Raw genomic sequence first — 26258 nt, 5'->3', positions numbered from 1 at the left:
ACAATGCAGTTGACTTGTAACTGCCCTCTCCAGGACTGCAAGCCACTCTATTCAAGGGCAGTTAGGGATGGCCTATATGGTGGCCTTGTCAGTGACACCGACATTCCACGAGAGAGTAAAACAAAATACATGATTGCTGGACAAAAGCTTATTAACTTTGTATTTAATGCACTTGCTTCAGAAAGATGTTGCTGACCCTGGGAAATAAGCCGCTACCTGATGTTAACAAGGAGTTATACAAGCTAACAGTCAAGAGCGAGTAGTGTTCGGTGATGAAGAAGTGGCTACAAAGAGAATGCTGTGACAGAAATTGCCCTCAGTGGTAACTACAAAACTTATTTGTATTCACGCAAAATAAATTCCTGGAATACATGAATAAATGTATTAGAATTTAAAAACATCAATGTCACGCATTAATTATTCTCTCAGGCATCAATAAGAATGTTTGGGTTTGTTGAGTGATACCAAGGGTCAATCACCAGTTGAACATTTCCTTAGCATGAGAAAAGGTACTACAGTGAAGAGCCTTGTGTATCTGACCCATTACTACCTCAGTTACTGACCAAGAAATAAGTCTATGAAGAAGCAAAATTTGTTTACCTTTTGCAAAGAAGCTGGCTCCACAGGCCAGCAGTCTTCCAGCATTCATTCATATTATATTCTTCATGTCAATCACAGTCAGGAGCAATTTTGTCCGTAAACCTGACGTGCACTTTCCAGCAGGGGTCACTGGATAACTATCAGAAGAAGGAATTGTTCACATTCTGTAACAGTTGCTTCTCTGACCTGAACCATCTGAGGTCAGGTCCTGAGCAGAACTCTTAACCATTTGAAAATTGAACAAGGCTATATAATGATGCATTGTTAAAAGCAATATAAAAAAAAACAAGGAAAAGATAAAATGAAGGTGCATTTTGTTTTAAATCCTGCTGGTTTTAAAAAGTTATGTGTTTTTATTTCCATCCTATTTCAAAATTTACAACAATTCTAGGAAGTTACAGCACCAAAAGCATGCCCATTATTCTCTTTTTGTAAAAAGCATGTGATAATTGACATAAACATGATTGCAGATATTTGTGGCTTTTGGATTTTAAAAAATGATTGAAAGATCTTTTATGAAAGAAATCTTAAGTGTCAAAGGCTTTTTTTTTATCCTCATGCATGATTGCCATGCACTTTTAAAGATATGTTTTAAACCTATAATTGTTCAGTTGCAATTTGCTTAATGCTAAATTCTAAACATAATTAAATTGGAAATGTATAACTGATTAAACCTCTGTGACCAGTGTTAACTACATTAAGATGTATACACACATGGCATCGTCTCCTTTGGTTTGCAAAACGAGTTGATTAGTTTTATTAATTTTGTTTGAAATAGGTTTTGTTGATCCTGGACTAAGAAGTGTTTATAATGAGCTGCTAATTTCAGCGCTGCTGTGAACACAGTAAATGTCAGAGCACAAGTTTTACTGATAGATTCTTTACCTCTTTCTTCCACTCCTTTACCTTTATGGAGTGTATCGCAAACATTTTGCTATTGGAAATTTGGGAAAGAGAAATGATTTTTGCCTCAGCAGAACAGACTTTTCTGGTTGCTTAGCACCAATTCCGTTTTGATTTATTTTTCAGAACACATGGTTATTTTTAGTTGCCTTGCCACTTTCACATTGGGGTGTGGTGGGAGCGGGAAGCATTAAGGAGAAACAAAATTAACAGAAACAACAGACTTTGTTTTACAACTGACTAATTTTACAGTGAAAGGGTATAACTAATTTTTGAAAAATTAGATACTAATTTATGTTAATTATTGTGTTTACTTTTTCTCACACCAGATTTCACCCATAGCTCCCTGATATTAATGGCTTCTTGTAGAATGACTGGGTTGGGGGTTTATAGAGAGAGGCATTTAAGATAACTCTCTGGCTAAAGTGTCATTATTTGTTGGTAATTAGGGCCCCGCTGCTGCCTCAGCCAGTTTAAAATGTAAATAGCTGAGGATCCAGGTTTGATCTTGGCTGTGTCTTAAGTTAGCTGATTGTGTTGCTGTGGTGGTAAAAACTGTACAACTGGTTTTAGGGAAGGAAACTGGCCAATGTTCCCACTCCTATAGCTAATCCATTGAATAAATACTAGACACATACAGGATGTCAGTCAAATATTATTCCTGAATGGAATTCTATACTCAGCACCCACATCTGTATTAGAATTCTGTTTAAATGGAAATGGTTTTCGTAAATTGAAATTAACTCTTTAAATATTTTCACTTATACGGCAAGGCTAATGTAGGAAGACATCTTAAGGTGCTTGAGAATCTGGACTTGCTAAATAGTGACAAAAAGTTTAAAAGACAGAGAAGTTATTTGAATCATTTTAAAACATTGGTTCAGCCTCAAGTGGAGCATTGTATCCAATTCTGAGCATCACACTTTAGAAAGCATATGAAAGAATTAGAGAGGGTGCAGAGCAGATTAATGGGACTGATTCTAGGGATGAGGAATTTTCACCCAGAGAGTGGTGGCTGTGTGGAATGCTCTGCCTCAGAGGGCAGTGGAGGCCCAGTCTCTGGATTCATTTAAGAAAGAGTTGGATAGAGCTCTCAAGGATTGTGGAATCAAGGGTTATGGAGATAAGGCAGGAACAGGATACTGATTAAGGATGATCAGCCATGATCATATTGAATGGTAGTGCAGGCTCGAAGGGCACAATGGCCTACTCCTGCACCTATGGCTATTGTCTATTGAATTTCTGTCACCTGGGACTGTGCTTTTTGGAAGATATGATAGAATGCTCAAAGTCATGAGGGATCTTGATGAGTAGTTAAGGAGAAAATATTCCAATTGGTGGAAAGGACAAAGATTAGAGGACACCTGTTTAAAACAAAAGGGCCTAAAGATGAAACAAAAAGAGAAATTGGTGAAAAAGCTCAACAAGTCTGACAGCATCTGTAGGGAGAAAGCAGAGTTAATGATTTGCGTTCAGTGACCCTTCTTCAGAACCTAGAGGTGAGATGAAGATAAACGTTCACTGCAATGAATGTTTAGGAGCTGGATTGTATGTGTGACGGAGACAGGTTCAACTAAGACATTCTAAAATGAGTTGTATATTTAGCAGAGAAAGATATTGCTGGGTTACAAAGTAGGATGTGGGACTGGTTATATTCAGCTTATATTTGTTCGTGGGATGTGGGCATTGCTGGCTGACCAAAATTTAATGCCTGTCCCTGGTTGCCGTTGAGCTAAGGTACTTTTGTAGTGAGCTAAACATAATGGACTTACTGATCTCCTTCTATGATTGGGAAGGGGAACCAATTGCAGTATCAAAGAGGAGGATTTTAAAAGATAAGACAGAAATGCAGAAATAGCTTGGTCAGATGGGGAATCTTATGGGGCAGGAATTTTCAGATGGCAGTTTCCCACCTCACTGATGAAAGTGTCAGCAAGGAATACTTCCCCATCACAGTACCTCCACTGTGGGTTGTAAATAGGACTTTCTTCCCTCGCTCAGGTAGAAGGCTTGCCTCAGTGTGCTACCGACCAATCTGATTGTAGTCCCAGCAGTGACCAGGACTAGGATTACAGCAAATCTCCCAGAATTTAAGTCCAAGTGCAGGTAGATGTAGGGGTCTCAATCTTAGTAAGAAATAAGTTGTTGAGCTTCTTGCATTTGTTGAAAATGGGGACAGAAGGAGCAGAGGTGGAGTGCTTAAGATGATGGCTGATAGCAAAGAAAAGGAGACTGGAGTTACCTTTGGCTCTAGAATGATTTTGAGAGTATTGGGTGATTTTGACTATTAACAGGAAGACCTGAAAGATGATTTGTTACTGAATCTTAAGCCAGTTGTGTAACCCAGGTACACACAAATCAGTGCCTTTGACTCAAGGAGGTGAACATACAGTTATATCAGAGAAAATTAAGCATACTAAAATATTTTGCAAGAGACAAGAGCATCAAAAGTGAGGAAATGATTGATAAGATGCGTATCTTGTGATGGATGGAGAGATGATTATCTAGGATATTATTGCTGGACTGTCAACCCAGATACCCAAAAAGAAAAATTGGTCTGGGGATGAGTTTGAATCCCATCACAGCAGATGGTGAGATTTGAATTCAGTAAAAATATGTGACATTAGGAGTCTACTGATGACCATGAATCCATTGGCGATTATCGGAAAAACCCATCTGGTTCACTAATGTTCTTTAGGGAAGGAAGCTGCCATCCTTACCTGGTTTGGCCTACATGTGACTTCAGACTGACAGCAATGTGGTTGACTATTAACTGCCCTCGGGGCAATTAAGGATGGATAATAAATGTTGCCTAGCCAGCAATGCCTTAATCCTGTGAGTGAATAAAAGAAAATAACAGAATGAGGGTCATGGACTAACTAATTGGAAAAAGTGTTCCTGTAAGTTACTTGAAGGCTTATTTTTCAAGGATTGCTACAAAGGGAAGTGTTTTGGAAGTGGATAGGGAGACCTAGGTGGTGAAGAATACACGATGGAGAGGGGCCATTTTGTGATAGTAACCATGGAACAGGGCAATCTCAATTCTGTCCTGAGCCCGTGTCCCTAAATGTACAAACAGTGTCGGTTTAGACTGTATTCCGGGGTATGAATATTAGCCAATATCCCATCCCTTAAGACTGCCATTGTGTCACTGCCACAATCTCAGTTGGTACCAACTAAGGAGTTAAAATTGAGACCATTCTCATCAGTGCAAATTCACTTTCTAAGTTCTTTTGAGCCTTCAGGTGTTGAATGGCTTCTTCCTGTTTCTATCTTCCTAATCATTGCCATTTTAAGTTGAATGCACAATATATATCCTATGAATCTCATCTTGTAGGCATGATAACATTGGTTGCTTTAACAAGGAATTTAAGTCTCTGAGAGTGGCTGTTGAAGATTGTCAGCAAAGTGGTCTACTGTTCCAGTCATATCAGCTCACATTTTTAAAAAATTCTTTGAATGTGACAAGAACATTTTGAGAATAGTTGTAAAGTAGCCTCCTGTGATTAGTTCATTGAATAAATAATAGACTCAAAGAATTACTTGCATTTTTTTAATAGTCAAAAAGAAACACATGCAGATAGTAGAACTCAGCCAGCTGAGTCCTGATAAATGTGTAAGTAATTTGCCAAGGAATGTTATGCTTTAATTAGGATTTCTTACAGATTGCTTGTGCAAAATAACCAATTTATACTGAAATCCATCTAATGATGCTTTCTGCAAGTGAAGCTAAATTAAACAGCACAAAACACTAGTTTTCTAACATATTCGTGTCTTGATGTGAAACTGGAAAATGGATTGACGATAATTAGAGTTGAACAGTGAAAGCATGAATAAGGAAGCAAAACATCATTCCTGCATGAAATTCAACTTTTTCCTGCTATATCTGGGTTAGAGTTCTTTCAAAAGGAATAAATAGCAAGTGATTTTGGTAAATTAGAATTGCAAGTTTATGTAGGCAGTTGTTTAGTGGATGACAGCTGAGCTACTCATGAAAATTATGGTCTTCCTTCATTCTTGGAATCAGCCACACATTCTAGGATGAGTCCAGGAATAATAGGGTCCATTGGGTGTGACCCTTTAATATCTTTGGTTTTTGAAGCATGGCATTCTCGTGTGGTCATCTCATCAGTCATGGCACCAAGAAGAATGCGAGTTCCAGAAAAGGGGAAGAAATAGGAAGCCAGACCGTCTGATCATAGAATCCCTGCAGTGTGGAAACAGGCCCAACAAGTCCACACTGACTGTCAAAAGAGTATCCCACCCAAACCCATTTCCCTGCCCTATTACTCATATTCATCCCTGTCTAATGCACCTAACCTACACATCCCTGAACGCTATGGACAACTTAGCATGGCTAATTCACCTAGCCTGCACATCTTTGGAATGTGGAAGGAAACCAGAGCACCCTGTGGGTACCCATACAAACACAGGGAAAATGTCCAAACTCCACACAAACAGTCACCTGAGGCTGGAATTGAACCCGGGTCCCTGGTGCTGTGAGGCAGTAGTGCTAACTACTAAACCACCATGATACTCAAGTTCAACTTCCAGCAAGCTGATAAGATACAGAACATCAAAAGTCACAGGAGCAATGCATTGAAGCTACCCATCTATCTCAGTCACCACAAGAAAAAAATGTGATAATAGTATTATCCATGTTCAGAATCAACTTGAGTTAGTATCCTAAATGTTCCTGTTATTACATATGCATAAAGCATTGCAAGCCAGTATATTGACTGGGCCAAATATGTTTGCATATTATACGATAAAGGTTCTCTGCACCTAATAGGGAGAAACTTCACCAACAAAGTACATAATCCAGAGGCAGCAGTTTGCAGATTTTACCTTCCTGTGTCAGTTTTACTATAAACACAGGACCTAAATGTGGGTTACACACCTCCTGAAAGGTTGACTTGAGTTTTAATCTGTAGCTAATAAATGTAGAAAGGTGGACTTAATAGAATTAAAATGGCAAAAAGAAGTACATTAATTAACTAACGAGTTAGCCTGAAATATAGCCATGGTCAAAGAATATTTAAGGGAATGCACAAGAGGTACCTGACCAATTTAACTTGATCTTGAACTCATTTAAGGTAAAAACTGTTATAGTATTATTTACTATTATGATAGCTGTATCATCTGGTTTCCTTTGAGAGAGTTTGAACCTGGAACATTGATGTTTGTATTTGGTGGGTGCTGATTGTCATTGAACAGCTACAATCAGATTGGTTTGTCAATAAAGTTAGCACAAATTTTAGCTTTAAAAAATGCTTAGTAATAAATGAAAAATGGTGCAGAATTGAACACTCTTGAATTTGAAGTCCATAAGGAGGACACTCTGATTTTTAGGGAATGTGGGTCAAGTCTGAACCTTTAGAGACGGTAGCTATTTCTGAAAGGAAATCAAGGAATATAGTCAAAGTCTTTAACTACAAACATTCCTATTCCATGTGCTTTGTAGCTATTAGCTAGACATCTCCATATTGATATTTGTAAGCCAAACTGAAGAGCTCTCTGTACTAACTCTGTTCAAAGCCTCTTTGATCATTGACTCTACAGACTCAGTTTATAGCTCCAAAGTGTGGTATATCTGGCTCAAATGCACAGACAGTGTAAGGATTCTTGCAGATCTGAGCACCACTTTTGTCAGGGCTGCACGTGCCTATGGCTGTGGTACACTCTAACCGGTTCTGCTGAATTTATGCAGTCGCTTTCTATTTCTCCCTCTCTTTCGAATAGATACAGCATTTTGTTCAAGGAGCATGGACTGTAGTGTCCTTTGTGCAGGCATCTGAAATCTAGTAAGGTTACAGCCCTGTAAGGATTACAGACCACTGTTGACTGTTTTGATAGAAGGGTGAACTAATGCCATGTTACATTGGACTGACCATAGGAACAGGATTAGCTAGATATCACTGATATCAAAGAGTTCCAATGTGCCTGATGTCAAAACTCCTCATGCTTTGTTCTACTTGAGATGGTTGAATTCATTTGGTAAAAATATCAAAATTACTTTAAATAGAGACCAGCACACATTATAACAGAGCAGAGAATTTATCCTGAAGTGTCATCTGTCGTTTATGTCTTTGCAGACTGCAACAGTTGGATCAGCACAGTCAGGCCAGTGCACAGCAGGTGATGGAACTACTGCAAAGGCAGAATGAGCTGTTAAAGGAGAGACAAGCCCTGTTGGAAAAGGTGCAGTGCCTGAAATCATCAGGAAATGTCACAGGCAAAGTAGGATTCGTCTGTTATCTATACCTCATTAATCTGAAACTACTTGATTAAAGATACTGCAGTCAGTGACCATTTCTGCATATTAGCTGCATGTTGACAGCAGCCTCATGTAACTTAATTGTATAGTGAAATCCATGCAAATGTGAATACTCCAACATACCTTATTGAAGACAGAAATATCACAAAGTGATGCCTGGCTATTGACGGAGCTCAGATAGGGAAGGGGTTGGGAGGATGTCCACTGAGAGGGAAGATGGCAGTGTATTAAAAACAGAAAGTGCTGGAGAAACTCAACAAGTCGGGCACAATCTGTGAAGAGTGAAACAGAGTTAATGTTTTGAGTCAAATATGACTTTGTAGCACAAAATTTAAACATTGCTTAAAGGAACCTAGGAGTTGAAGCTTTTGCCATGTGCTCAACAGAATAGGTGCACAAAATAGATCTGAATAAAGAAACACCAAACTATATAGAATGAGAAAAGGGTGCTGTTTGGTTGGACCATATTTGGCATGGTCGAACAGTTAACCATCAATCTTAATCTACACTCAAATACTTTGAAACAGAACTTCAGATGAACACCCCTTTCTTGATATATGTGTGGAAAAGTCAGAAAATTGATTCTTAACTAATATCTATTGAAAGTGTACATTCACTGGTCATTATACATGTTGGGATTCATATAATCCCATACTCTACAAGATGAATCTTATTGGAAATCTTGTGAATAGGCCCAAGCCAACTCTGCATTGTATAAACTTAATAATGAGCAATGTTCCCTCTAACTTTACTTGCAGCTGCACATTCATCCAAAATCCATGCTTAGCAACAGCTTTTGGAAATGGAAGCCATCTGTCAGCACGCCAATTGACATGCATGAATCTTCTCTACTAAATATATGGAAGATACATTGATAAAATCATCACTTATTGTATATCACGAAATCTCATGAAAGGGCCTAAGTTCACCAATATTAGCTGTGCCAGTCTACTTCAAATTACCCTCAGAGGGGCAAGGTGTCTCTAAAATCAGAACAACACATGTTGCTAGCTGTCTCGCACTGCTACTATGCTGTAAATCCATGAGTGGATTTTTCCGGTAACACAATGCTGCCATCAAGCAAAAAGATATATTGTTTGTTACCTAAATGATTAAAGTGATATGAGTGTTAGTGTCAGTGTGATTCCAGCTTATGTAGGCTGTGTCCCATTGACCATTTGCAACTGGTCCCATGCAACTTGTTCTCCAATAGCCCTGTGCTGGAAGCCTGAGAATAGTAAATCCATTGTTAGATCTGTGTGTGGAAATCATTTGTTAAAAGTTAGACAAGGAGCCGTTGTAAGACCATCAACTGAGCCTGCAAGATGATACATTTGCACATGCTAGAAGCTACATACATGAATACTCAAGCAAAAGGAATTTGTACAGACATACATTGCACCTTTTTCAAAAGGATCACGGAGACAGTCTATCTGTGCTGCTTTCCTGTGGCATTGCCCTGACCAATTACAATCTATCTACCTGGTCTGAGAATGAAGATTGACTGTTCTTGCCACAGTTCCATGCCAATCATGGTGCAACCAATCAGCACCTTCTTCTCATTTCTGCATTAAATGGTGTTTCTCTTTCTTAAGTCTTTTTTGTATGTCCTGGTTCTGAAGAGTGCAAAATTAAAACATTATCTTCAAAACTCCTTTTAATAATGATGTGACAGCTTTGGAACTCAATAGGGCTGAAAAATGATGGCTTTTATGCTGTTGACAAAGTGGAGGGGAGAGGAGCAAGTGGAACACATGGTGAGGGTGCCCAGAGCAAAAGGCAGGAGATTGCTAATGATAGTAGAGGAGATATACAGATTCCAAATGCATGCTATTGGTCATGGGGAATAGTTTGTTGAGGCAAACCAATGCAAGCTAGAGAAGGGAGAGAGATTGTAGTCAAAATAGAGAACACCACTCATGTTCTGAAGTCGATGAACTCAATGTTAAGCCCTGAAGGCTGTAAAGTGCCTAAGTGGAAAATAAAGTGCTGTTCCTCTTGCCTTTGTTGTGTTTCGCAGGAATACTGCAGGAGGCCTAAGGCAGAAATGAGAGAAAGATGGTATATTGAAATAGCAAGTTGCTGGAAGGTCAGAGTCATTCCTACTGAAAAAGCAGAGGTGTTCTGCAAAGTGCTCACCAATAGTTTGGTGAACCAATGGTGCATTTGGTGTCATTAATATAGAGGAAACTGCATTGTGAGCAGTAAATACAGTGAGCTAGATTGAAAGCAGTCTAAACAAGCTGCTTCATTTGGAAGTCCTTGGATAGTGAGAATAGATGGGATTAAAGGGCAATTGTTACACTTTCTGCAGTTTCATGGGAGAGTGCCATGGAGAGATAAGGAAGTGTTAGGAGGAGTGTCACAGAGAGAACAGTCCCTGTAGAATGTTAGTAAGGGAGGAGAGGGGAAGATATAATAAAAGAAAGAACTGCAGATGCTGGAAATCTGCAGCTGGAGGAACACCCCAGGTTTGGTGATGGAAATGACAGAGATGATCCTTTGAATGCAGAGGTAGGTCGAGTGGAAAGTGAAGATCAGGAGAACCCTAACGTTGTTCTGGGAGAGGGGGAAGGGTTGACAGCAGAAGTAGAGGAAATGGGTTGCTTTCAGCTGAGGGCACTGCCAACCATAATCAGGTTGAGCTTTTGGCTGAAAAGAAAAAAAAAGAACAAATTGGAGGCACCTTTGGAAGGTGGCATCATTGGAACAGATATGACTGTGATGGTGTCCTCACAGGAAGTGGGTTGTGTGGGATTGTAGTCAAGATCACTGTCAGAGTTGGTGGGTTTAGACTGAATATATGATAGATAGCCTATCACCAGATATGAAAACAGATAAGTCAACAAACTCAAGGGAAGAGTCAAAGATGGGCTGGGGAAGTTGAGAAATGGATGGAAATCAGAAGCAAAATAGGTTATTTTTTCTAATTCCAGTCGAGGGAGGTAGCAGTACCAATAATATCATGATTGTACTGGATAAAATGGATTGTTCCCTGAATGGGAGTAGAACAAGGAGTGTTCCCCATACCACACACTGGCATCTCTGGGACACATTTGGGTCCCTATTGTGGTATTATACCTTTGACAGAGAAAGTGTGATGAGTTAAATATGAAGTTGTTCAAAGCAAGATTAAGCTCAGTGAGTTGAAGGAGGTTAACAGTTGATGGGAGCTGTTCAGGCCTCCTTTCAAGGAGGAAGTGGAGAGTCTTCACACCATCATGGTGAGAGATGGACACGAAAAGGGATTGCATGTTCTTGATGAAGAGGAGGCAGTTGGAGTCAGGAAACTGGAAATTGTACTTCAGATGTCAAGCAAGAGACAAATCATAAATATAAGTGGGAAGAGATTGAGTATGGGGAGAAAAAGATAAAGTCAATATAGGTAGAAATAAGTTTAATGGGACATTTCCATACATGCTGCCAAACTTGCTGAGTTTCTCCAGAATTTTGTTTTCATTTCAGGTCTCTAGCATGCACAGTGTATTGCTTTAGCTGAGAAGTTAGCTTCTCTTGGCCCACAAACAGGGCTGTCTGGTGTTTACACCTTTCCCTGAAGCTATCCTGGCATCCCAAAACCTAGGATAAATAAATGTCAAATTGGTTTCCTTGCAATTGGTTAACCCCTTGCCTCATCTCATTTAACCTGGGTGTAGGCCAACAAGGGTCAGATAAGAGACTTTTATCTCACCTGCGACTAACCTTTCTGTTTTGGGGGCTTTAAACAACTCCAGTGTTGTATTATAGTTGCATGGAAACTTGTCAGTTTCAGGTTCTGTAGCCGACTGACTCCAGAAATCGTACTGCACTGAGTATTGCGATTAGTAACTGAATGAATCTCTTAGAATGCACTCAATGGTGTGACTAAACACTCTTCATTCCCTTTCTCCAACTCTCAATTTGAAGCCATTGTTAAGATTCAGACTCATCCAGATACTTTCTGTCAACCCTGGGATAATTTTCATAATCATGATTCCACCAGTAAATCTGACATCAGTAACCTGTAATAACAAAACACATGGTGAACAATGAATTCCTTCACTGTTGAGATATGTAGGGAGTATATGTAGGTTGGCAGGGTTATGTTCTTCAACTCTGACTGACAACTAGCATTTAGAGAAGATCATATATCTCAGAGGCAAAGTTACAGTGACTCACTTTGGTGTAATACTAAAATCAAACACTACATGGGTCCTGTGCTAATAAGACATTTATTTCTGAAAGTTTGGTTTCAATATTGCAATTTTAGTCCTAACTGCTAACTACAATAATTTGGATTTGCCTGAAAGTGCTAAAACAGATCCCTTGCAAATTTACTACTCAAACGATCATTAAAAGTAATTTCCATGAATCAGTATATTTGTGCTCCACTCATCCAGTTCTACTGAATTAGTGTGTTCTTGTTGATTCACGGTGACATAGTGCAGGATAGTTTAGGAACTGAGAGAGGGCCATTCAGATCCATGGGATTGGTACGGGAGGTCCTAATGGGGGTAGGAGGAGAGATGTTCTTTATCTACAGCAGGGAAGGCATTCACTTTGCTGTTCTGTCTGTCTATTCTCTATAGCTTCGTCCTGTTCTGCCTGGTTTTGTTGCCTCATGCTGCAGACCAAGGGGAAACTCATCAAGACACAATAATCCTTTCTCTTAGTGACTACTATAGTATCAAGCAGGGTTTAGTAGCACCACACTTGCTATTTTGATTTGAATTGAATTGAATTAGGTTTATTGTCACATGTAGATTAGATTAGATTCCCTACAGTGTGGAAACAGGCCATTTGGCCCAACAAGTCCACACCAACCCTCCGAAGAGTAACCCACCCAGACCCATTCCCCTACCCTGTATTTACCCCTGATTAACATACCTAACACTTTGGACAATTTAGCATGGGCAAGTCACCTGACCTGCACATCTTTCGACTATGGAAGGAAATGGGAGCACTCAGAGGAAACACATGCAGACACGGGGAGAATGTGCAAACTCCAAACAGACAGTCACCCGAGGTGAGGATCGAACCCAGGTCCCTGGCGCAGTGTGGCAACAGTGCTAACCACTGAGCCACCGTGCCCCCCTCCCCCCAACTATGCAGGAGAACAGTGAAATGTGGACAATGTTGCCACACAAGGTGCCATCTTAGGAGCAAATCTTAGGTACAGGAATAGATTAGATACAAAAAGAGAGAAATGAAGAAAAAAGCTAAAGGTGCTACATTACAGTTCTTCAGAGTATAAATTAAGAAGATAAAGAAATAAAGTTAAAAGATAAATGTTTCAGTCCTTCTATAGCCTGCAGCTTCGCCATGCTGTAGACGTCCCTTGGCCGGTCTCTCTCTCTCTCAATCCCCACACTGCTGAGCTTGAGATCTGTGACAGTCTGCTGGCCACTCCACTCCAGCTCAACGATTGCTGGCTGGTTCACTCCTCTCAGGACCACTGACTGCTGACCGTCCCGCACTGTACAGGCCCACTCACTGCTGACCGTCCTGCTCTGTGCAAGCCCACTGACCACTGACCATTCAACTCTGTGCAGGCCCACTGACCACTGACCGTCCCGCTCTGTGCAGGCCCACTGACCACTGACCGTCCCGCTCTGTGCAGGCCCACTGACTGCTGACCGTCCCACTCTGTACAGGATGACTGACCACTGACCGTCCCATTCTGTACAGGCCCACTGACCACTGACCATCCCACTCTGTACAGGCCCACTGACCACTGACCGTCCCGCTCTGTGCAGGCCCACTCACCACTGACCATCCCACACTGTACAGGCCCACTCACCACTGACCATCCCACACTGTACAGGCCCACTGACCACTGACCATCCCACTCTGTACAGGCCCACTGACCGCTGACCATCCCACTCTGTACAGGCCCACTGGCCACTGACCGTCCCGCTCTGAACAGGCCCACTGACCACTGACCATCCCACTCTGTACAAGCCAACTGACCACTGACCGTCCCGCTCTGTACAGGCCCACTGACCACTGACCGTCCCGGTCTGTACAGGCCCACTAACCGTCCCGCTCTGTACAGGCCGACTGACCACTGACCGTCCCGTTCTGTACAGGCCCACTGACCACTGACCGTCCCGTTCTGTACAGGCCCACTAACCGTCCCACTCTGTGCAGGCCCACTGACCACTGACCATCCCACTCTGTGCAGGCCCACTGACCGCTGACCATCCCACTCTGTGCAGGCCCACTGACCGCTGACCGTCCCACTCTGTGCAGGCCCACTGACCGCTGACCATCCCACTCTGTGCAGGCCCACTGACCGCTGACCGTCCCACTCTGTGCAGGCCCACTGACCGCTGACCATCCCGCTCTGTGCAGGCCCACTGACCGCTGACCGTCCTGCTCTGTGCTGGCCCACTGACCACTGACCATCCCGCTCTGTGCAGGCCCACTGACCGCTGACCATCCCTCTCTGTGCAGGCCCACTGACCGCTGACCATCCTGCTCTGTGCAAGTCCGCTGACCGCTGACCATCCTGCTCTGTGCAAGTCCGCTGACCACTGACCATCCTGCTCTATACAGGCCCACTGACCGCTGACCATCCCTCTCTGTGCAGGCCCACTGACCGCTGACCATCCTGCTCTGTGCAAGTCCGCTGACCACTGACCATCCTGCTCTGTGCAAGTCCGCTGACCACTGACCATCCTGCTCTATACAGGCCCACTGACCACTCACCGCCTTACTCTTTGCAGACCCACTGACCACTGGCTGTTCCGCTCTGTGCTGGCCCACTGACCATCCCGCTCTGTGCGGGCCCACTGACCGCTGACCTTGCCAATCTGTGCAGGCCCACTGACCACTGACCTTCCCACTTTGAAGGCCCACTACATGGATTTTAGAAGGATGAGGGGGTGGGAATCTCATTAAACTTATAGAGGCCTGCATAGAGTAAACATGGACATGTTTCCACCAGTAGAAGAGACTCTGACCTGAGGAAAAGGCCTCAGAGAGAAGGGCCAACCATTTAGAACTGAGATAAGGAGAAATTTCTTCAGCCAGAGTGTGGGTAATCTATGGAATTCTTTGCCATAGAGGGCTGAAGAAGCCACGTCATTGAGTGTCTTTAAGACAGTGATAGATAGGTTCTTGATTGGTGAGGGAATCAAAGGTTATAGAGAGAAGGCAGGAGAATGAGCTTGAGAGACATATCAGCCATGATCAAATGATGGAGCAGACGCGATGGGCTGAATGGCCTAATTCTGCTCCTATATCTTATGGTCTTTATTTGAATGAGATTGACTGCTCATTGATTACCGAAATAGTTCTTTAGCTGCTGGACAAAATAGAAATATTCTGAAAATAAAAATTAAAAATGTGTCAATATTGGTCAAAGCTGACAATAAAGTGAGTGTTAAAGGCATAAAGTGTTGATTTCCAGAGCCTATGTTCTTTTCATCTCTGTAGTATAAAGCAACACTGTCACTGTGTGTCATTTTCACCCCTCCCAGTAGAGCAGCAGTACAGATAATGCTTGCCATTTGGAGTACTTGTTGAGTAATTTGCATAAGGAAGGGTCAATCACTTACTTTGAAGTGTGCACATTTACTCCCTTTCGCAGAAGCAGACTGCTTCCAGCTCCCATAGAAAGATGAATTTTCGCCAGATACTGAACTGAGATTGTCACAAATTTCTATCAGAATACAAAATTACAGATTCCTAAGATCCAAAAGAGGACAGACCCTGAACGGACACATCTCTTTTTGTTGGGAGTGCTCTGTCTAGGGGAATCCTCAGTTTAACAGTCAGACGATGCAATTATGATCCCAGTCTCCTGCTCCTTGATGTAGCCGCATAAATACACTGCAGGACGAGGCACGTGGCAGCAGTAAGTAGCCATCTGCCTTCAGGTTAACTAAGTTTCTTCTCCATTTAGTTAAAGGTATAGTATGATTTGCCTTGGACTCTTCACCCACTGCAGTCCCCAGTTTAATGTTATCACACTGTATGCATCACTATATAACTAAGCTTAAGAAGGGTTTAACTTTGGGACAAAGGAGTAAGCTAATTTTCTGTGAATATTGACCTCAATCATTTCATTACTTAAAAGCAACACTTCTGAGCTTGAGACTGTGCAAGGCATTTTTCACCAACATTCACCACTTGTATGAATTCCAGTGCTTAATAGTTTGGATATAGAGCAATGTTTAATACAGGTAAAACAAATTTCCTTCAACAGTATTGAAAGCTTCTGGGTTAACACCAGTTTGTCATTCTAGAAGTAGTTTAACAATCTGGAATTAAATATGTCAAGCATGGGACTATGCTTAAAAACTTTCACATAGCAGAAATTGAGATATCACAGATGTATTTGGTTTGAAGTATATTTACTTATAAGCTGTTACTGTGAAGATGTGTCCTTTCAACTATATCCCTCAAATCCTTATTAATCCATAATAGATCAATATTTTAAAGGAACAGGAATGTACATTGTGATGGCAAATATCAGATTTAGTTTCAGAGAGGGACAATCAGTGTTTTTTTTAATGATATTTAATGCCAGTGCAAATGAGAGGCTCTGATTAGACCAACAGATTCTGAGTGGTAAAGCCAGATTCTTATGTCTGCCTGGCTGATGAAGTACCAAGCAAATGTTATTATCTGCACTTTAATTTTAGAGTATGTTTATCATCTTCCTACTTGACATTTTGATAGCTGAACATTTGAGAGGTTGTATAGAGTGCCATTTCATCTCTCAGTAGTAAATGTACAGACTATTTCATTTGAAATCATTTAATTAAAATTATTGTATAATTAAATTGTTACGTGTTTAATCCAAGTTTTTTAAAAAAGTAGATTGTACTTGGATAAAAGGCACTTTGAGATTTTTGTACAAGATGATACATTTGAGACTGAACTATGAGGGTCAGAGTGTGAGTTTGTGTTTCTGTTACCAAGATATTAATGACATAGGTTAAGTGCAGAGGGCCAGGGATCCTACAGAGGTAGGTTTCTGGTCAAAGATTTTATTAAAGTATTGCTAATGTGACCAAACATTTAAAAGCTATTAGGTTTTGAACTCAAAACCAGGTAATAGAAAAATAAATGGCAGGTTGTTTGTCAAGCTGTAAGATTAACTCTGTCTGTACTGTCCTCTTAAAATTAGATATGAACTGAATGCTGGTAGAGTCGTCTGTTTTACAGAACATGAACTGAATGACTTTTTTTTTCTTTCCTTCATTTATTTCTCTTTCTCACCTGTTCAAAAGGAATCCAAACTTTGAAAGAAACCAGGAATACACAACAAATCAGTCAACATTCACACAAAGATACAGGTTAATGTTCTTTTTTTATTTCATTCTTCTCTTCATTCACTTACATTTAATGCAAACATTTTAAGAAGTTCTTTTTCGGTAAAAATATGCTCTTGCAGACAACTTTTTTTTTGTCCAGCCACATATGACAGAAGTGTTGAAAGATTATATGAAGACTTTTTCCCAGAATATTTTCCACTGTTTGCAAGTTATCTTAAACATGGCACCTGAATCATCTTTAATATCCCTTCCTTCATGTGGACACGAGTCCTTGCTTCCAATCACTGGATTCCTGATGATCTGTGGCTTGATATCCCCTAGTGAGATTGCATCAAAGTTGTCAGTCAGAAGTGCAACTGCCAAAAATCATCCCATTATCCACCCCATGTTTATTATCTATTCAGAGTAAACTTCTGTCTATTTTAGGATCCTTTGAGGAACAGTTATTTTCAATGAGTCAGCCAGTAGGAAGAAACTAAGATGTAGGTCAAGAGAACTAGTTTGTGACATTGACATACAAGGTGGTGTTCCTGTGTACACCAAGCCTACAAAGACAAGGGTGTTCCGTGTGTAATCTGGCGATTTAAGACCCATAATATCAGCCCACCGGAAGGTCATGATCTAGAAAGGGGAAGTGTTTGGTAGCAATTGTCTAGGATTAAGGTTGCATTTTATATGATTGCACTCATGAGTATCTTTGGATTCTCTACTTGCTTCTTAAAAGAGAAATTGTTGTGACCAATGTCAAAGGTGGTACTGTCTCAGTTTCCCAAGGCTGCTGCTATAAGTCTTCAGTCAGTGATCTTACAGTCTTCATCTGCTCTTGAAAAAGCAGAAAACTGATTTTAAAAGTGCACAAATATAGAGTCAACAGAAGACATAGCAGCCTTAAGAAGTCAAAAAGTTATAAACAAAAACAAATGTAAACACTCTGTGCTGAGGGACAGTTCACCTTTCTGATCACATTTAGTCAGAATAGAGAAAGATCAAGAAAGTGGTCAAATTTTTGTCAGTGAAATGGTTTTGAGCAGAACAGGATCCACTGTTTAATTTGATTTGAGCAGAATAGTTAGTGTTAAGTGGAAGGAAGTCAACAGGAACAATTTTGGGGGGATATATGGTGTAAACATTCCTATCTGAGGAGGAAAGCTGCATGTTCACAAATTATTGAGTTAACTTATATAGTGATAATTATCACCAGGCAGACTTAGTTTGGGATCTTGACACAGTCCAGATGCTGGACAACAATGTTTTTTTTCTGATTTCTCAGATTAAGTCACCTCATTCCACTGCAAATTCTGTCAATTCTACTCCAGTGTGTTCCGCATACCAAAGGTAACACAACTGCAATCTTTTTATACTCATGCTAAAACTACCTTGTTTTGTCATCATAGGTTTAACTGAGAAAAACAAGGCATAAAGAATGTCAAAGCCAATATAATAAAGTAATATAAGATTTTAAGATAGTAAATTGAATGTGTGGCCCATAATATGTTAGAAGGCATGGGCCCTGTTGATGTCCTGGACAAGCACTTGTACAAGAATGGCTCCTAGCTGCAGAAATTGGAGCTCCGGGTTTCAGAGCTCAAGCAACTGCTGGAGTCACCTCAATAAGGCTGAGAGTTATATGGTTAGCACAATCAGAGAGATGATCCCATTTCAACATAAAGGCCTGGAGGCAGAAAAGGAATAGGTCACTGCCAGGCAATTCAAGAGAAACAAGCAGGTGGTACAAGGGTCCACGGGGGCCCACTTACAAGTCATCTTTGCCTTTTTGAGGATTCTGGTCCCTCAAGAGAATGCAGTTTTGGCCAGGTTTGTGGCACCACAAATGGCTTGGTTGTACAAGTGGCAAGTAAGAAGAAAGGAAAAGCAATAGTAATTTCAGGGACCTGGCTACATGTTGATATGTTGCTTCCCTGGTGCCAGGTCAAGGATGTCACAGGACAGCTGCAAGACGTTCTTCTGGGAAGGCCAAACAGCCAGAAGTTGTGGTGCAGATTGGTACCATTGTGGTACCAATGACCTGGGTAGGAAGGGAGATGTGGTCCTGAAATCAGAATTTATGGACCTTGGTAGAAAATTGGCAGGACCTCAAATGGAGTCATTTCTGGATTACTCCTAATGCCAAGTGCAAGTGAGTACTGAAATAGAAGGATAAGGCAGATACTATATGGCTGGATGATGGAGGAGGGAGGGCTTTAGTTTTCCAGGACACTGGCTAGCTCCAGGGAAAATGGAAGAAACCAGATAGGTTGCACCTTCCTTGTGGGTGGTTTGGTAGTGAAGCGTGGTGGAGGTAGGTTTAGGGTAAAGGAAGGCAAATAGCCCTAAGTCATATTGCTTGTTGTAGACCCACTGCCTACATTGCTTCACTGGACTAAATTACCGCCTTCTGTACCATAATTCTAATTCATCTTCAAAATGTTTTCAAAACCATATATTTGATGTTTTTAATAGTCTCCTCAAACTGAAAATGTGAAGTGCCTCAACTTGTTTTCTACATCAAGACGCTATGTAAATGTAACTTGTACTACTTCCCACCTATTCATATATTAGAAAATAGTATATAGATGTAAAATAGCATATAGTTGCCCCTTAAAGCATCAAGCTGGTAATACCTTGCTAACAATATCTTCTGTGACTGTAGCCACAGAATCAATTGTGTTGATTAATGAAAAGGAATTAAATTGCTACTTCTATAACAATTACAATTTTTAGGTATTTGGAATTACATTTTAGAATTGACAAAGTCTAATCATGTCCACTCAATATTCAACAGCATTATCATTGCTTGATTCCCAGTAACAACATCTTGCAGGTTACAATTCACTAGGAACAGGACCAGCTATATAAATATTGTGGGTACAAAAGCAATTCAGAGACTGAGAATTCTGATGTGAGTAACTCACCTTCTGCAAAACAAATTATGACTGTGATGGAATGTATTCTGTTTGCCTGGATTAGTATGGCTCCAATATCAGTGTTCCAGGGCAAAGTTGCCCACTTAATCAGTGTCCCTGTCCATCATCTTAAACATTCACACTCTGCACAATAACACAGTGGCTGTATTGTATACGAGGTGCATGGCAATAACATACCAAGGTTCGTTTGATAGCATCTTAACAAATGCTGGAACTCCCCTCTTTTACAGATCCTAACACTAAGAGTAGTCACATCAGATAGACTTCAGTGATTCAAGGTGGCAGTTCACCGCCACATTCTTGGGCAACTAAGAAATGGACAACAAATATTAGATTTGCTCGCCTGATCCATATCCAACAAAAGAATAACAAAAGTTGTAAAACTATGTTCTTAATGCTTCTTCAACAAATAGTTGTGTTACTGACTGCAATCTCAGAGTCCATCACATTTTTTAATATCATCTCAAGAGTGCTGCAATGGTAATTGCAAAATATTAAATCTTGTAGCCAAGTGGAAAAAAAAGGAGAAAAAATCATTGTTAATAGAATGGTAGCAGGAGAAAAAAAGCCCTTGCTGTTTTTGTACAGTTTCACCTCATCTGTCTGATGTTACATCTGAAGTGCTCACTACATATGATCAAAAGCAGGAATCATGAAATTAACTGCATGACTCTCACAGTCATCTGGGATCCCAGTCATCTGGGATCCATAGAATCATTGGGTGTTTTATTTTAATTTGTACATGCCTGCAGCTCCAATACCTTTCTAACTGCTAGTTAAACCACCTTTCATGGCTCCCCAGTCACACAAATTATTTTGCTGCTTTACTTATTTTTATCAAACTATCCGTGGAATGTTTTAGCTCATTTTTAATTTAATAGCATATCCTGGAAAATAACACTTTACCAAAATGTATTACTAGATTGTTTTCTTAAAAACATGGCCCAGCACAGTTTAATGAAGTAAATGAAATGTGACTGTTTCCTCATGTTGTATACCCTATGAAGCAGAGTCCACTTCCTGTTTTGCACAGCTGCACAGTGTGATGCAAACTAAACTGGTCACAGTAAACAAAAGCTGATATTAAACTGGTTTCTTCTTTCCTAGAAACAGGAAGTTCAACAAAATGTACCTGAAAGCAACTTTTGTCACTGTAATATTTCACTTTGAAGTCAAGTGACTTAACTAATGAAATTAATTTTAAAGTGCAAAGATTACTTATGTGCTACATATTAATTCAAATAATGATGAAAATCAGGAGCATGACAATTTGATTTTCAGAAGGCATCATGCAAGAGACAAAATATGAGGTTTTCATGAAGCACTTGTTTACTGGAGCAGCAATTCTAACCACTAGTGAAATTCTAAGAATCTAACAGATGTGGGAAATGGTGCAGAAATAAAGGCCTATTTGCTGAAAACCACACCTTAAAATATCCCTTTTCTGTCTGCCTTTTCAGCCTCCTGTTACATCTAAGACCAGAGGACCAACAAATGATCAACTGGATGTCAGTCTGCAAACTTTTAAAAAATTACATTTTAACTGATTAGTTTTGTACGTATTTTTGATATTATATGAATAAATACAGGTATACTGTGAATTATTATTACTGGTCAAAACTGATCATTTTGTACAGGTGTACCACCACCATGGTAAGGGGTAAAGACCAATAGGTTACAACCTTACTTATTACATTGATTTTCATGTATAAACAAATGTCTGATTACTTGACTTCAGTTTCAGATCAATAAATATGTTCTCAATCTTGGTCAGACTCAACTAGTGGTTCTTCAAATTATAAAAGTTTTTACTTGACTATTATAATGTGAGACAGAAACATCAATCCATAGTCTGAAGGGAGTAGATTTTGCTGAGTGCATAACAGCAAAAATGAGTAAAAACACTCATCACAAAACTGGCAGCAGAACTCTTTTAAATAGATTTACCCGTTGTGTAACAATTAGATGTCAGCCTTCTTCAGTATTTGATTTGGTGCTGAAAAGATGTTTGTATAAAATAATACCTGTATACATTGTTTACAACTGTCGTAATTGAAACTCTGCTGAATGAAATTTGTGATACTATTGATTCAAAATGCATGCATTTTCCTAAAGCTTTAGAAATATGTGAATATGAAGCCCTATTCTTTTGTATAACCCGATGTAAAACATTGTACTCTGATCAGGAATATTTTAGCCCTTTGTATTTTGCCTTTCCAGATGGAACGTGTGTTTTTGAAGAGCACATGATCAACAGTCATTTTTTAAAAGAAAGTTTGTCAATCCTGTTTCTTCCTTTTACATGCAGGCATTCTCCAAATTATCTCAATTCAGCTGGGTAAGTATGGAAGCTCTCATTCTGTAAAAATAATGAAATTATTTTCATGATCTTGTTGCATGAAAATTTTACAGATGCATTTATCACCTTGTTCTTCCTTATACAATTATAATTTTAACTCCGATTTTAATTTTTCAAAATTGTTTAGAAAGAGGAATTATGCCAAATGTAGTGACAAATTTGACATCTGACTTCAGAGACCTAGACCAGATTAAGCTATAATATTATAGGTTACGTTTTCTGTGGTATATTACTTGAGCAATATAGAATTGAACTACAAAAGCAATTGGAGAAACAGAGTATTCAGAATCAGAAAGGCATGCTCAACAAACCCTCCAGAATGATTTGTTTAAAAACATAGCAGGTGAAGAATATGTAGTGAGTATGGCTTATAAATATTCAAAAGCATTCAACAAGGTGGTGAATGGAATTAAGGGGCATGTAGTTACATGGATGGGTTGATGTTTAAAGGTCAGAAAAAAAAATTGTAGGGCTAAAAGGAAGCTTCTTGGGCTGTAAAGAATAGGTAAGTGAATGGCCATGTATCTTAACAGAGGCCCTAGAGGTGTATAGAAAGTGCAGGGGCTACGAAAGAAAGCAATTCAGAAAGCATGACAAAATGCTGGCCAGCAAGATTAGGGTGACATTGTAGAATAGTATATCAAGGAGTAAGTATTTGGAGGGAAAGAGTAGGGTCCAATAAGGACTAAGGAGGAAATCTAGTGCATGGAACCAAAGGAGTGTTAAATGAGTACTTCACATCTGTTTTTACTTGGGGACAGGATGCCAGTACAGAATTTGAGAAGATAGTTTGGTGGTTCTTGAGCAGATTGATATAAGAAGCAAGTGGATCTTGGAGATATTGGCAGGTTTAAAAGTGGACAAATGTCCAGCTGATTTGCAGACAAGGCTGCTGTGGGAGATGAGGGAGGAAATAACAGGGACTCTGACCAAAAATCCTAAATTGTCTCAGGAGAGGTGGCAGAGGATTGCCAGGGAACTAATATGGCTCCACTTTATAAGAAAGGTGGTAGAGATAGACCAGGAAACTACAAACAAGTGAGTCCCACATCAGTGGTAGATAACTATTGGAGAAAATACTGAAGCAAAAAATTAATCTCCATTCAAAGACAAGATTTGATCAGAGATAGTCAGCATGTCTTTGTCTGATCAGGATCCTGCCTAACAAATCTGGTTATAATTTGAGGTGGTGATAAAAGGCTGTTCGTGGGTAGAACCCCATGTGCAGTGGCATACCACACGGGTCAGTGCTGCGAACCTTATTGTCTGCTGTTTATAAATGATGTGGATGAGAATGTGTGGCTGGAGAAGGATATGTTTTTGCATGATAAAGACTGGGTTGGTGATAGTGAAGAGGAAGGTTTTAGGTTACACGACAATAAAAACAGATGGGCAGATTATTGGCAGATGGAATTTAACTCTGAAAAATGTGAGGTGAATGGTGGGATACTAGGAAACTCAGTAAAATAGAGGGATCATTAGGTGATTATCCACAGATCCCTGAAGGTGAGAGGACTGATTAATAAGATAGTTAAGAAAGCATATGGGATTTTTGCCTTTATCAGGAGAAAGTGAGGACTGCATATGCTGGAGATGGCCTCCTTCTTCAAAGACCGCAATTTCCCCCCAGACGTGATCGACGAAGCCCTCCACCGCATCTCCTCCACTTCCCGCTCCTCCGCCCTTGAACCCCGCCCCTCCAATCGCCACCAGGACAGAACCCCACTGGTCCTCACCAACCTCCAGATACATCGGATCATCCGTCGTCATTTCCGCCACCTCCAAACGGACCCAACCACCAGGGATATATTTCCCTCCCCTCCCCTATCGGCATTCCGAAAAGACCACTCCCTCCGTGACTCTCTCATCAGGTCCACACCCCCCACCAACCCAACCTCCACTCCCAGCACCTTCCCCTGTAACCGCAAGAAATGCAAAACTTGCACCACACCTCCCCCCTTCCCTCCCTCCAAGGCCCCAAGGGATCCTTCCATATCCGCCACAAATTCACCTGCACCTCCACACACATCATTTATTGCATCCGCTGCACCCAATGTGGCCTCCTCTATATTGGGGAGACAGGCCGCCTACTTGCGGAACGTTTCAGAGAACACCTCTGGGACACCCGGACCAACCAACCCAACCACCCCGTGGCTCAACACTTCAACTCCCTCTCCCACTCCACCAAGGACATGCAGGTCCTTGGATTCCTCCATCGCCAGACCATAGCAACACGACAGTTGGAGGAAGAGTGCCTCATCTTCCACCTAGGAACCTTCCAACCACAAGGGATGAACTCAGATTTCTCCAGTTTCCTCTCCCCCCACCTTGTCTCAGCCAAATCCCTTGAACTCAGCACCGCCTTCCTAACCTGCAATCTTCTTCCTGACCTCTCCGCACCCACCCCCACTCCGGCCTATCACCCTCACCTTGACCTCCTTCCACCTATCACATTTCCATTGCCCCTCCCCCAAGTCCCTCCTCCCTACCTTTTATCTTAGCCTGCTGGACACACTTTCCTCATTCCTGAAGAAGGGCTCGTGCCCGAAACGTCGATTCTCCTGCTCCTTGGATGCTGCCTGACCTGCTGCGCTTTTCCAGCAACACATTTTCAGCCCTGTTTGCCTTTATCAGTCAAGGCATCGATTATAAAGTAGGGAGATTATGTTGGAGCTGTGCTCAACTTTGCTAGGCCACAACTGGAGTACTGTGTGCAGTTCCAGTCACCACACTGTAGGAAGAATGTAATTGCACTGGAGAATGTGCAGAGGAGATTCACCAGGATGTTGCCTGGAATGAAGCATTTTAGTTACGAAAAGAAACTGGATAAACTCGGATTGTTTTCTTTGGTGCAGAGAAGGCTGAGGGGGGAGCCTGATACAGATGTATAAGATTATGAGGGGAATGGACAGGCTGGATAGAAAATAGCTGTTTCCTTTTTTGAAGGGCAAAGCCAGGAGGTTTAGAGGAGATTTGAGGAAAAATCTTTTCACAATACGTTTGGACATACAGATCCAACAGACCAAACAGCATCTTCTGTACTCGAATTGTAAAATCTCTACAGTGCAGATAGAAGCCATTCGGCCACTGAGCCTATACCGACCCACTGAAGAGCATCCCACCCAGACCCTCTTCCCAACCCGATCCCTGTAACCCTGCATTCCCCATGGCTAATCCACATAACCTATACATCCATGACTCTGTGCATAATTTAGCATGGTCAATCCACCTAACCTGCACATCTTTGGACTGTGGGAGGAAACGGCGGGCATCCAATGAAAACTCACGCAGTTGCCCAACACCAGAATCGAACCTGGACCCCAGTGCTGTGAAGCAGCAGTACTAACCATTTTGTCACTATGGCACCCCACTGAATGATTTTATGATTCTTCTACAATTCTATCCAATGTGCATTTGGCTTTCCTAATGTAGAGGAAACTGCTTTATGAACACAAATACAGGCTACTATGTTACCTTTAAATGCTTTTAAAGATAATTGAGTATACACTACTTAAGGTAGATAATCTCAACTGTAAAGAGTTGAATTTAAGGAGTTTTTGCTCCTCTCATAACTAATCAATGATTAAAATTATAAATAGATCCAAGTGATAAAAACGTATGTTTACTATAAACTGTTTCAGTCAAATTCTGACTGCTTCTCAGGGTCTTTCCAGACAACTAAATGGTGCTGGCAGTTTTGAAGTTAGAAAATGACCAGTTTTCCCTTAGTTTTAAACTCTGAACTTTGAAGTTTTGGTTTTGCTAATTTACTGTGTGGTTATTTTTTTCTAAATAAGTTTTTAACAATGAATCGAAACAGTTTATATTTCCATCTGGATAATTTAAGAAAACATTCCTTCTAATTACTGAACAATAACGGTGCAAACACCGTCAACTTTCATGAGCAAAGCTAATGAAGTATTGTTCTC

General features: G+C 40.7%; 1 protein-coding gene across 1 annotated transcript in view; it reads left to right on the top strand.

Moving 5' to 3' along the window:
• The window catches only part of sdccag8 (SHH signaling and ciliogenesis regulator sdccag8), a 357014-nt gene extending 335437 nt beyond the window's left edge, over positions 1-21577 (top strand). Inside the window, 2 exon segments of the mRNA XM_072580466.1 lie at positions 7599-7743; positions 21431-21577. Coding sequence (XP_072436567.1) covers positions 7599-7743; positions 21431-21517 — 232 coding nt within the window. The 3' untranslated portion in view covers positions 21518-21577.
• Positions 21578-26258: the final 4681 nt, after the last annotated feature.

The sequence above is a fragment of the Chiloscyllium punctatum genome, chromosome 11 (genome assembly GCF_047496795.1).
Source record: "Chiloscyllium punctatum isolate Juve2018m chromosome 11, sChiPun1.3, whole genome shotgun sequence".
Classification (NCBI taxonomy): domain Eukaryota; kingdom Metazoa; phylum Chordata; class Chondrichthyes; order Orectolobiformes; family Hemiscylliidae; genus Chiloscyllium; species Chiloscyllium punctatum.
The sequence above is the reverse complement of the archived record's forward strand: the minus strand, read 5'-3'. Positions and strand labels throughout refer to the sequence as shown.